Source organism: Labrus bergylta, chromosome 17, assembly GCF_963930695.1.
Source record: "Labrus bergylta chromosome 17, fLabBer1.1, whole genome shotgun sequence".
Lineage (NCBI taxonomy): Eukaryota > Metazoa > Chordata > Actinopteri > Labriformes > Labridae > Labrus > Labrus bergylta.
In genome coordinates, this window is record NC_089211.1 from 10,702,309 (window position 1) to 10,714,809 (window position 12,501).

The 12,501-nt window shown below is 39.9% G+C and overlaps 1 protein-coding gene across 1 annotated transcript in view; it reads left to right on the forward strand.

Annotated features, from left to right (window-relative positions):
• Nucleotides 1–11,818, forward strand: part of LOC109991881 (matrix metalloproteinase-17-like) — an 85,505-nt gene extending 73,687 nt beyond the window's left edge. The window contains exon 10 of the mRNA XM_020644305.3: nt 10,083–11,818. Within this exon, the coding sequence (XP_020499961.1) occupies nt 10,083–10,408 (326 nt within the window). The 3' untranslated portion in view covers nt 10,409–11,818. The remainder of the gene's footprint in view (nt 1–10,082) is intronic.
• Nucleotides 11,819–12,501: the final 683 nt, after the last annotated feature.

Sequence of the window (12,501 nt, forward strand, 5' to 3'; positions counted from 1 at the left end):
CAGTGCCTGCCGATCTGTCGTTTGTAGGATGGAGAATGAATACAGACACACAGACTCCTTCACAGAGTTTCACATGTGGATGACCACTGACCCCCTCTGTAAACATTATGCCAGTAAATATCCAGTGTTTCGCTGCTGCTGATGATTCTCGTTTGTGTACGTACGAGCACGTATGACGAGCACGCGAGGGAGAGCGAGCAACAGGTTACTGGTGCAGTTTGCCTAACGGCCTGCGGTATCGCTACAAATGCAGTATTTTTGAAAGTTAAACATCCCTTTAAAAGGACGCAAAATAAGCAGAAGTCACCTTCTTCTTCTATTTCCTTTAAAACAGCAGCTTCTGTAAAGTACTCCAGATAAATGTATACTGAATAATAAATGATACTATTACAATATTCCACGAAATAAATGATCAAAACTCGACTCCAAAGGTAATCTGTCACCCTGAGTAAAAAGTGTTGAAGGAAGCCAGTGACATTTTTTGACCTCTTCTGTCTTGATTAAAAATGGATTATATTCCTATTCTGATTGATTACATTCAATATAAGTGATAAATCACTGCTGCCTGTTTCTTCCCTTGATAAATGATTACATTTGTCAGAGAGAAATAGAGTTGTAACACTCCAGCAGAGCATCAGACCACTGGTTGCTCTGGAGTTTGCTGGAGCCTAAGGCAAGACCGTGCAATATCCTTCTCAGGGGAAATCCTCAAAGAGGAGTGAATTACACCAGAAAAATGAGAGTCACATAGAGCAATTACAAAAGTTTGCAAATATTCAACTTTTGAATGAAGTTTTATAATAACATATACATTTTATAAGCCAACTTCCTAGGAGAAGTAAACATGGAAGCGCTTGACTCTCAGAATGGTTGCTGTGCTGCTCCTATTCTATATTCCAGTTTAAAAATATTCAGATTGACTTTTGTGGTTTTTACTGAAATAAACACTAAATATAGGTTGCCATGGATTTGGACACATTCTAATTTCATTTCCTCCCACAGTAAAATTCATAATCAGTTTGGTGATTTCTTTCATTTTCATCTCGCACCATCACTGGGTCAAAGTTTCCATTTTTACAATACTTGCAAAACAGATGATAAAACTCAAAGTGCATGCTGCCCACTAAATTTTGACATTAGTCATTCTTAGGCCACATGTCCACATAGCTTTTTTTTCTGAGCGCCAGGGTCTTTTTTTCAATTGCTTTCAATGAGCAGCAGGCGGCCGCTTTGAGATAAATCGCAGCGTACAGCGTCTTTTTTCCAGGCGCTCTGCCCTTTTTCATGCGGTTGCTCAGAGCGCTCAAGTTGAAAACTTTTCAGAGAGGCAACGTTTACGACACCGGTGCTTTTTCCCCAAATGTATGGTATCTCCTGTAGTTTTGCCACCTACCGATCGTGATCACATCTTCTTTGATCTGTGCCCGCTGGGTTGAAAACGATCTCAAATAAAAAAAAAACATGCAGTAAAAAGTAACATAGAGAGGTCCTTGTCAATAGGCTGTTGTCATAGAAACAGGAAGGACATACAGCGCTTTTGTTCACAGCACTCCTCAGCGTACAGCCAGTGCTTTTCTGCCCGGAAATCATACTATGCATTTTTAAAATGTGATTATAGACTTAGACTTAGGTAAGCCTATTAGACAGACTGACAGATGGATGAATGAAGGGATTGATTGATTGATTACAGGGCTAAACATTATGCTCACGTCAGTGTGGTTAGCATGTTAGCATGTAGGTTTTATGCTAAAGGTAGCACACCCTTCCTTTCATACATTGTGTCAGTGTCATAGTGTTACATTATTATGGATCTGAGTTGGATTTCATGGTTTTCTTCATTAGAATAAATCAGTGCTTTTGTCCATCAGTGAAGGTTTAAATCATTTGAAGGCTGTATTGTTTATCATGGGTCTGTTTATTGAGACACTTGAGGCTTTCATCATAAATCATAAAAAGTAACAGGTTGTTTATCTTAATACAGTTAAAAAGGGTATAAATTAAAATTGTATTTACTTCTTAGTTCAGTTTAAGTTCTATCTGTCATAGAAAATGATATTACTCTGGAGAAAGAGTATTAAATTAAAGATTTGTTTTCTTTCATCCAGTGGGTTCTGTCATGATATTTATTTTCATTTTGCGTGAGTTTATTTCATTTTGGCAGTCTCCCTGGTTGTATGCCTGCATAATATTTTGTTGGCATAACTGCAGTATGCAGATTAGAGGCACATTTGCATTTCATTGTTTTTTTTTTATAATGTGTCAAAATATTTTTTTAACCTTTTTATCTGTTATTTTGATGCAGCACACATGGTCCTTTTTTGCCAACACGGTTCTCCACACACACACACACACACACACACACACACACACACACACACACACACACACACACACACACACACACGCACACAGTCAAACACATTCAGACCTTGGAACTGGCCCAGTGTAATCACAGCAAGCAGCTCCACTGTAGCAGCTGAGCGTCAAGGTCGCAACCACTGTTTCCATTAACGAAGCACAGCTACAGTCATCTGAACGCATGTGCACGTTAATGAATGGTGTTAAACTGTCTAACGCCATTTATTTGAAAAACTTTGAGTAAAAGATAGTTTTTTCTGTTAGGCTGTCGTGTTGCGTTTAATGACGCCAGGGAATTTTTACTCTTTTAATGCCAGCCAGAAAGTCTCTTATCCCCCCTGCAGAATGTAAGGAAGCTCGGTCCTGTCAGGTGTTTAGTGCTCTGTGTTCTGTCTTCATCTTGCTCCTAACTCATTTTGATATGTGCACAAAAATCTGTGCTTATGTGTGTGAGTGAGGCTAACTGCACAGTCATAACTCTGCTTCACCCCTCGCCATTATCACCACAGAGCCTGGAGGGGTACACTTTGAACCCAGCACACACAAACACACACACACACGGACACACACAGACCATGAGGCCTGGGAACTGAAGCCACATCAAAGCCGGTTCTCTGTTTGTTTCACCGACACAGGGGGGGAAAGAGAGAAAATAGGAGATGGAAACATACAGGGTGGTGTGAAGGAGTGATATGACAGAAAGGAGATATGGTGACTCCTTGTTTTGACCACAGAACAAAAAGACACAGACCGAGAGAGAAAAAAGACGGGAGACAAGAGTCGATATGGGGACACTTGACGATGAAGAGAAATCATAAAGATGACTGAACACAAGAAAAGATATTAGAAATATAGACGGCTCGACTCAGAGGACAGATAGAGAAATCACAGAGAAAGGAAAGGCTGTAAAACCTGTGGAGAATGGTTCCTGTAAAGGGAGAAAGGGGGACTTAAAGGATAGTAATGTGGCTGTAATAATTATACTAATCATTGCTGCTGATGTCAGTAAGCCTCCCAGGAATGGTTTAGCCTTTTAGTCATAGCCAGTAAAAGAAAGTGAAATGAAATTCATCAGGCGTGAATATTTTCTTTAACCATGAGGAAGTTGAGTTCAGAAGGAACACTATGTTACTATTGTTCTTTCGTTGTAGTGATTCTGGGATTTAGGGTTTAAAATCATGGGTAGTTTAACAGCCCTCTGTCTAGTCAAAAAAACTGAACTAAATCTTCTTTTTTTGAAATAAAGGACTTCAGTGAACTCACCAAAAACATCATCGTACCTGTCCTACTTCAAAGAATGACCTGTGTGCTCTGTCTTTCATTGTTTGAAGAATCAGGCAAAAAAAACAAAGCATCACCTTTTGGCCCAAACCAATCATTCATTCTGAAAACAACAGAACATTATCAACCAATCAAACGATAAAACAACCATCTATCTTATTAGATCCTTTTGACAGAGACAAAATCAGAAAAACCAACAAGGACATGAAGGATGCATCCCTCATGTCTGCAGGGGCCCAGTAGAGGGCGCTCATGTTACACATAATACACAGGTCCCTGTGGGAAACGTACTATATTTGCAGTGTTAACGATATAAAGAAAAGTAAAAAGGTACATGAACTAAAAGTCATATCCTAAGACTATAAACTAATCCAGAAGTTTTGCAATTGACAGTTTGACTTTATCCTGCCAAAACTTAGACACAACATCGCAAAGGGTTACTAAATCCATCATTACAGTGGATTATATTTCGAGGCAATCCCACATAACCTATCTGGCTTCAAGTATTATAGTTTGTATTAACCTGAGGCTGAGAGGAGTCCACAGTTCCCCTTTGTTCTCTTGTTGGATTCTCATAGCTTTAACTACAACGGCTTGCTATTTCAGGAAATGAGGGATTTTTCAAAGTTTTGTGACCTGATTGTATGACATCTTTCATCTTCAGTATATTAACAGGCTCGGGGGCTGTCAGCCCACAGTCTGTCACTGATTTGTTGATGTGAATGTTACATGATAACACAAGCTGTATCATGTCGTTCTTCTGTTTCAATTCTGAATTACAAAAAGAATCCTGAAACCAGATATTTCCATGTATTTAATCTATTTACTTTATCAAGAGTTTTGTTTTGGCTCTAGAAATATTTACATCATGAATACTGTCTTCTGAGACAATAATTCAAACTACTGTGAGATTGACATTTAAAAAATTCAAAATACAAATCTTCAATTAAAAGCAAAACTGGAAGAGCCTCTTTTTTAAATACCATCATCATAAATTCACTTGTTCAGCCTGGACACGGATTCCTCTGTAGTTAAGTAATCTGAAGGCGAGCTGTATTTTTAAGCTGACTCAGGCGTTAGTCAAGAGTGGGTGACATTTGATATTTAATCACCACTTCTTGACAGCTTGAAGACTTTCAGTCTCCGTGGAAATGAAAGAAGAATATGAAGAACCCAGAGTGGCATTCTGCCCTATGGGCCTGGACTTCTAATAATAGTGATAGATGGATAAGGATGGGGACTTTGTGAGTGTGTGTTCTTTTGGATTTGTATCTCAAGGTCAGCTCTAGACTCAGGGAATGAGGACATATTCAGAAAGCGAGGAAATTAAGGTCAGTCCTCACAGCAGAGGGCTTAGCTGAGTTATTTTGGGACTGGTGTTTTATAGTTAAGGAACCGAAATAAAAATGAACTATTTTACTGCCAGCCTACAGACATTAAGAGGTACATGATGGAGCTCTGTGGACTAAAGAGAATACCTTTTTTAATTAATTTTTAATTCCAACAAGTTGCAGCCCTGCTTTGTATTCTCATTATCAGGCTCAGGAAATAAACTCTTCTAGGCGTTGTGAGCCCTTAACGCATTCTTCAAGTCATTTACATTATCTTTTACATTATGGTATTTGAATTGTTCGTTGTATGCATTAAGGACATCAGAAAAAGCAGTCAACATCCTCTTCGTTGGGCTTCTTGTAAGAGTTTTGCTCCTCAGTTTGGCCTTGAAAATAAAAGAAAGGCTTTGTTTACACTTGGAGTTTCAAATGTGTCCTAAAAGTCGATCACAAGTAGACTTACTTAAGAGTAAGTTAACTCAACCAGGACCCATTGAGGATACATCAAGATTGCATCACTGAGACCACATATGAATCTGTTCTGGGACACATACAGGATGTAGTTTATACATCATAGTTGAATGTGCACAAAAATACAGAATGTATGCATCTTGTAAAGATCCAGTAAGTTACCATGCATTGTGGGCAAGTGGGCGAGAGGGCGCCTGAACACGAGCCATATAAACAAATGTACTGCTCTGTCTCTTACTCTGCGAGGGAATTACTCTCCTACGTTTGACAGTAGTATGTAGTATGACTGCCAGTCACAGGTTGGATTCCGGTCTTGAAGCGCGGTAGTAATCAACAGCCCAGCTGACAGAAAATGCTGCTGTAGTGTAGCATCAACCTACAGTCTGAGAATCAAAAAAAGATCATTGGTGCTATCTCTGTGTGGTTTCGTCTGATTGTGATTATTTCCCCTGTTATGATAGCTGTTGCTTTCCTTCATTTCAATCTCTCATCTGGCACTTTGAATTGTGGGAAACGGTACGCAAGGAAGACTGGTCTGATGCATACTGTGATTTTTTTACCTTATCAGTACAACATCAGGGTAATTTTGGCATACGTCTGGTCTTGCCAAATCAGTACATACTACTAGTATAGTAGGTGGTTTGGAAACCAGCTTGTGTCTCCACATGCTTGAAACGACAGCAAAAGCAAGAGATTATATCACAGGCTGTTTATCAAATAATATAGTGTGGAGGTGCAGTGAGGACACACACATTGCATAATGGATCCTTCTTAGAATCATGCAGATCTATCTGCCTGTTTGTTAGTTTACCAGAGACTTCAGTCTGCCTCCATGTGGACTTCATACAGTGTGGACTAATATCAGGCTTCATAAGACCAAGTTTCTGTATCACGTTGTCACTGCGGCCCATAATCACTGCTCTCTCCCTCTCACTTATCCACATGGGTTTTGTCTCTCATACTCTGCTGCTATCGATCTTTATTCTATTGTTTATAAAGAAAACTATGGAGGCTAAGTGTTTGTGTATGTACTGTATAGAGCGGGGAAATGAGATCCCATCACAAGTGGTCACTGAGGACCCATTTGGTGTCACACTTCAGTGCGTGGTGTAGAGCTGTCCACTTCAGATAAGAAACCCCACGACAGTTGTGCCCCGTGTTAAGAGTCTCAAAGGGTTAATGCAGCTCATATTGAGGTAAGAGATCGTGGTCATATGTTTTGAAGTTATTATCAAGGCCGTAGATAAAGACATGTAGAGCAAAAAGCTATATATCTTTAAGCCTAAAGAGCCAGACTGGCAATACATTTCAACGCAATCATTTTTTCAAAACCATTTTATTTAGAAAGTGGTTCTTTCACATATCCCTCGTACTTTCTTTGGTAGATATTTAACGTAGGGTTCAAAACCTTGACAACAGGAAAACACAGATTGAATACTTACATTCTTCCCCGTCTCTCTTGAATATTTTCTCTCCACTCATTTATTTCCTCTCAAAATAATACATCAAAACGCCACCACCACTATGATCCACAAACGGTTCAGTAATGTTCTTTATATCAATACTGACTCCAGAGTTAATGGTGAGCTTCGAGGTCGTTACAACAACCCAAGAACAATTTCACTTCCTTGGAGCTCCTCTGCGTGTTTTTCATTCAATCAATATACTCAATTATCATTACAGTTTCTATGTGAGAGAACGAACGAGCCACATTAGTATCACATGGTTATCTTTTTTTTAATCAGGTTTTTCATTCACAATCAAATAAAGTAGCAAAGTATATGGTCAGTTACAGAGAAAACGGAAAGAAAGAAGAAAAGATGGTCAAGTATGATGGTTAATCATAAACTGGAAAGAGAAAAGGCTGATATACAGTCAGGCATCAGCCAATTTCTGCACAATTCATACATAGTGATGATCAAGTTTATATGTATACATAAAGTTTATTTTCTATTAGAACAAATCTTTAATCTAAGAGCATTCAGAGACACTTGACTGTAGAGAACACAGACCACCTCATGAAGCTACTATTAGTGTTTTCACACTAGCAAAAAACTCCTGAAAAACTTGTGATTTTTCCAAGTGGGCTGTATGTGTGAACGCAAACAGCAGGATTATTTTCTCAGACTTCACCCCGAATTTCTCCTGCCAGCCCCCTAATATTTTTACAGCAGCAAGTCTGAGTGAGCTGATGTGAGAATGCAGCAGGATATTCTCCGGAGAATTCAGCTCGAGCCAATGGGAGGGGGGGGAGTGACGTATATACTGTGACTGGAGTCAGTGCATACGACCACTACGATCTCTGTGCACATAATATGAGGAGCTTATGTGAACAGCCAGGTCAGGAGAATATCCAGAGCAGTCCTGCAATTATCTAGATTTTTCAGGAGTGAATATATATGTGAGAAACAGCTTAAGAGAGAGGGAGAGGGATGGGAAAGTGAGGAAATAAAGATTACTGTAAGTGCTTATTCTCTCTTTTTTAGGACAAGTAATATTATATATTTTGTAATTAATCTGGTCCCAGGTTTCATAAGAGGGGGAGTAAATGAAGTTTGACTTTTGTTCTAAAATGAGTCATATGTCAAAGATTCTCATTTATATTATTAGTAATCTTCCAGTTTGAGGCAATGATTCTTTTTTACCCAACCTTCACAATCTTTTTCCTCAAATATGGCCAGCTCTTTTCATCCATACAGTTAAACAAACATAACTTGGGGCCCAGCGGGATGTTAGTTACTCGTTCTTGTTCAGAGGTCAGGTTGTCAAGAAGCTGAAGAGGAGTTGTTGAACTACATTCAAACCCCTCTGCTCAAGTAAATCACAGCGTGTTGATTTTTCACATCCAGTTCTTCGATTCATTAAAAAAACATTTATTCTCCTTTTGAAAAAAAAATGCAGCCCTCCAACATGTTGTGTTCAAATCAGTTATTTTTGACATGCAAAAATGAAAAGAGTTTATGGTCAGAATCTTTCCCTAACCCCTGTGATATGCTTAAATCATTCTGATTGAACATGTTCTCCATAATGGAACATGTTGCATTTAAAGGCTTTGTACCTTCTAAGTGCTATTTTCCTCACAAGCACACACAGCGTTTAGTTTCCTGCTTTTTTATCGCCACTGCCCAGTGTGGTATTTCGATGACTCTAATTAACTGAGGTGCCCTGCAGTGAAAGGACAGGCGCAGTAATGGGAGTGTCAGTAGCAATCAACTGACACGCTGCAATTAGGGTGTCAGGAAAGTCTAGGAGGCGTTACACATAAACACACAAACACACCCTTAAAGGAGTTCAACCCCCCTCTTGTGGATTACCCCAACCACATATATGTGATTGTTCTTCCGGAGATAGTTTAAGCTAACTAAAGCAAACTGAATCTGCTCTGATCCTTCTTACACCAAATAAGTTCCTCTAAGCATCTAAACAGACGTGCATTCAATTCCTTTAAACTTAAGGATTTGTTTCGTGCATGCTCAATCTCAGGCTGCCACTACTACAGTTGTTGGCTACAACTCAGCTATTCTGCACAGCATCCAAGTATATGCTGGATGTGCATGCCATCTTTATTTTGGATCAGATCATCCATCAGAGGCTCTGTTTGAATCATTGCCATGCCACAGTAACTAACAGCCACTGGAAAATAAAAGCTTGTTGTGACTATGAATGGTGGCTGACAGTACTGATGTGTGCCAGCTCTGCTATTATTTTCATATTGAGAGAATTGAGGCTTCCATTTGAGCAGCAGGTTAAAAAAAACAAAAAACTACTGCTGCACAGGTTGTTTGTTATTCTCTCGTGTCAATAAAGTGCAGGGGTGGTTTTCATGCCAGTGCAAATTTGTGTTGAATTGTTTTGAATTTTCTTAACTTTTTTTTGTCTTTGGCTTGAAAATGTAACTGGAAACAAAGTCAGATATTTGTACTTATTTACTACAGAGCTGGAGATGTTTATACCTCTGAGAGACATCAATATGTTAGGCTAGCTTCATGGCTGAGTGTTATTGCAGTGTAAGATTTGAAAATGCTTGACTAAATAGGTATCATATTCAAATAATAATGTATTTTTTTTTATTGTTAAAAAAAAAAAATTGGCACGCTTGTGCGTATGCTGATCACATCTCTACTCCAAAACTCATTGGTAGGGACCCAACAGTCTGCTGACATACCAAGTGCATACTCTTCATGCCAGTTGCATGATATAAACGTCCCCCTCCCTCCCCTCTCCCCTGCCTTCCCGCACACTCGCTGTGAATTTTCCTGAATATTTCCTTTTGAGTTTTCAGATCTGTTCACCCCGAGTGCACACAGAAAGTCAGGGGGGCTGGCAAGAAAAAAAGTCCAGCTGAAGATGGATTGGAAAAATTTGGGCTGTTTGCGTTCATGCACATTTTCGGGAGTGAAAGCACCGTTAAAGTGTTTTCTGTCAAAAGGTTGTTATTTACTTCATTAAACACTGATGGTGCTGCGCTGCATTGTACTTTTTTTTGATCGGCTTTTTTCTCCCACCAATAATATTCTGCACCTCTCAGAGGGGTTTCTTTGGTGAAAAAAATTACCCTGCTGTTTTGTTTTCTGCTCTGGTTTACACACACACACACACACACACACACACTAATACCGACCCTCTTCTCTCTCCCTGTAGGCTCGTCCTACTTCTTCAAGGGGAAGGAGTACTGGCGAGTGCCGGGCAGTGACATGGAGGTGGAGGCAGGATTCCCCCGCCTCATCGCCAAAGACTGGCTCCTGTGCACAGAGATGCAGTCGGACTCTCCGGACACAGAGCCCAAAAGTACGGAGACAAGAGGCAACGCGCACCAACACCCGGACCACGCAGAGAACGGGTACGAGGTGTGCTCCTGCACCTCGGACACTGCCTCGCCTTTAGGTGCCCGCCCCTCCCCCTCTCCCCTGTGGCTGCTGCCACCTCTCTGGACGCTCTCGCTGGCCCTCCGCTCTGAACTGCTATGATGCCAAAGCAGGGGACAAAGCTCCTGAGCCGATTGGTGGAGGGCTAGAGGACTCTCAGTGGGAGCCAAACTGGAACACTTTTACACTTTGGTATCTTTTTGTGCTCATTTTGCTGTTATTTATTTTACATGTCATTTGGTTGGCACTGCCAACTAGAGTATCATCCTTATAAGCATCTTTACACTCACACTGCTTTACAGAGTTCTTATTGAATGCTCACACTGCCTCCTTCTCTACAGGGAAATACTGTAAGAAATGGAATAGATTCAAAGAGCACCAACAGTTATTTGTTTTGTGACAGGTTTACAGAAACAGTGACTCAAATCCAGAGGAGTTAAACAGATGTAAGCAGGTAGAAAGAGGAAACACACAGTAACCCATTTTACATCACATCAGAGGATACGTTCACCAAATGTTTTTAAAGATAACCAGAAAACATCTTTTCACTCCTCACCTGATATCCAGCCCTCACGCCAGTAAAGAAAAAAATATTTCTACTTTTCTACACATGTCCAATTTGAAATCCAATTTTTAAAATCTCAACATAAGTGTTTTTTTTGCAAAACCATTTTCAGTGTTTCTCTTAATTATCTGCAGTATTCAGAGGGATTCTTTTCCTGTGTTTTAAAGTAGACCTGATGAAAACGGTTTACAACAAAGTGTGTAGATGATCCAGAATAACATGGACACTGATTCTGAGTGTTAAGACTTTAAATTTGAAGTTTTAAAGCATTTCTTTCCACACGCACTGCACACACACACACACACACACACACACACACACACACACACACACACACACACACACACACACACACACACACACACACACACACACATCCATCCATGCTCGTGGACTTGACAGTTAGCTTGTGATATGTTTGAATGTTTTGGCTCCTGCTCTTTGCAGGAGGAGTCTAAACTTCAGTGAGAGCTGTGAGGGCGGACGTGGAGCTGGATTGTCAGTTTTCTTGCATAAATCCCTCAGTTTGACTCTGACGTGAGAACCTGCAGCTTCTGTTGTTGTTGTTTGTATTTCCACTCGTTCACATTCACTCTGGGTTTTTGAAGCATTCCTTGCTTTTTGTTTTGTTGGAACTTTTGGATCCACTTCCGATAAGGTTATATTCCTGTTTTTTAACTACACTGCAGGTCATAGAGTTTTAAGAGCCTTTTTTGCTGCTGGACATTTCTTTAATCGTCCCTAGCTTCTATTGAAGACAAGAGTCTTAACATGGCTCTTGATTTATTCTTGCTGTAAAGATATATTTACTTATAGACTGATATATTTGAGTTGAAAAGTTCTGCAGTTATTGCAGTACCAAGTGGACTGTGTATATTTTAAGCCGTGTTTTCTAATGTAAAATATTTTTGTAAAAAAAAAAAAAAAAATTAAAGAAATCTGAATGACTTGGTTTTAATGCTGTGGGACACGTTTGGTGGCTGAGTGTCTTTAGTTATTGAGTGATACTGAAGAGGAGGCCAGCCTTGAAGACAGATGAAGGTAAGTGACAGCTTGCAGACACCGACTGGGAGCTGCTCTGCTTCTCTCTGATGTTCCCTCTTTAGCATTTTTGTCCTCTTATAGTGGTCTAAACATGCAAACCTCATCGTGTCAGTCAAAGCACACACTCGCTCTGAGAAGCTTTATCAACAACATTTTGCTGGCAGAGGATTAAACAGTCTACCTAACTTAAGGAGAGAGAATCAAAATAATCATTCTATCTGATCCACATCCATTCATCTGATCGGATTCTGTTGTACCGCGGATCGAAGTGAACAGGATGCAAAGCTTGTTTAGACTCACTCACACACACACACACACACACACACACACACACACACACACACACACACACACACACACACACACACACACACTGACACACACAGATGCAGCTTTGCATCTAAATACCCCTCTAGGAATTAACACAATGAAGTGTGTCATCATGCTTTCTGTGTAAGTGATTCAAACGATGATGAAAAACAGAAATGCATTTTAGATTTCTGAATAATTTAAACAATAATCTTCCAGAATCACATTTAGTGTTTGTTGATGCAGACTTTCAGCAGGTGTGTTTGAGAACCACACC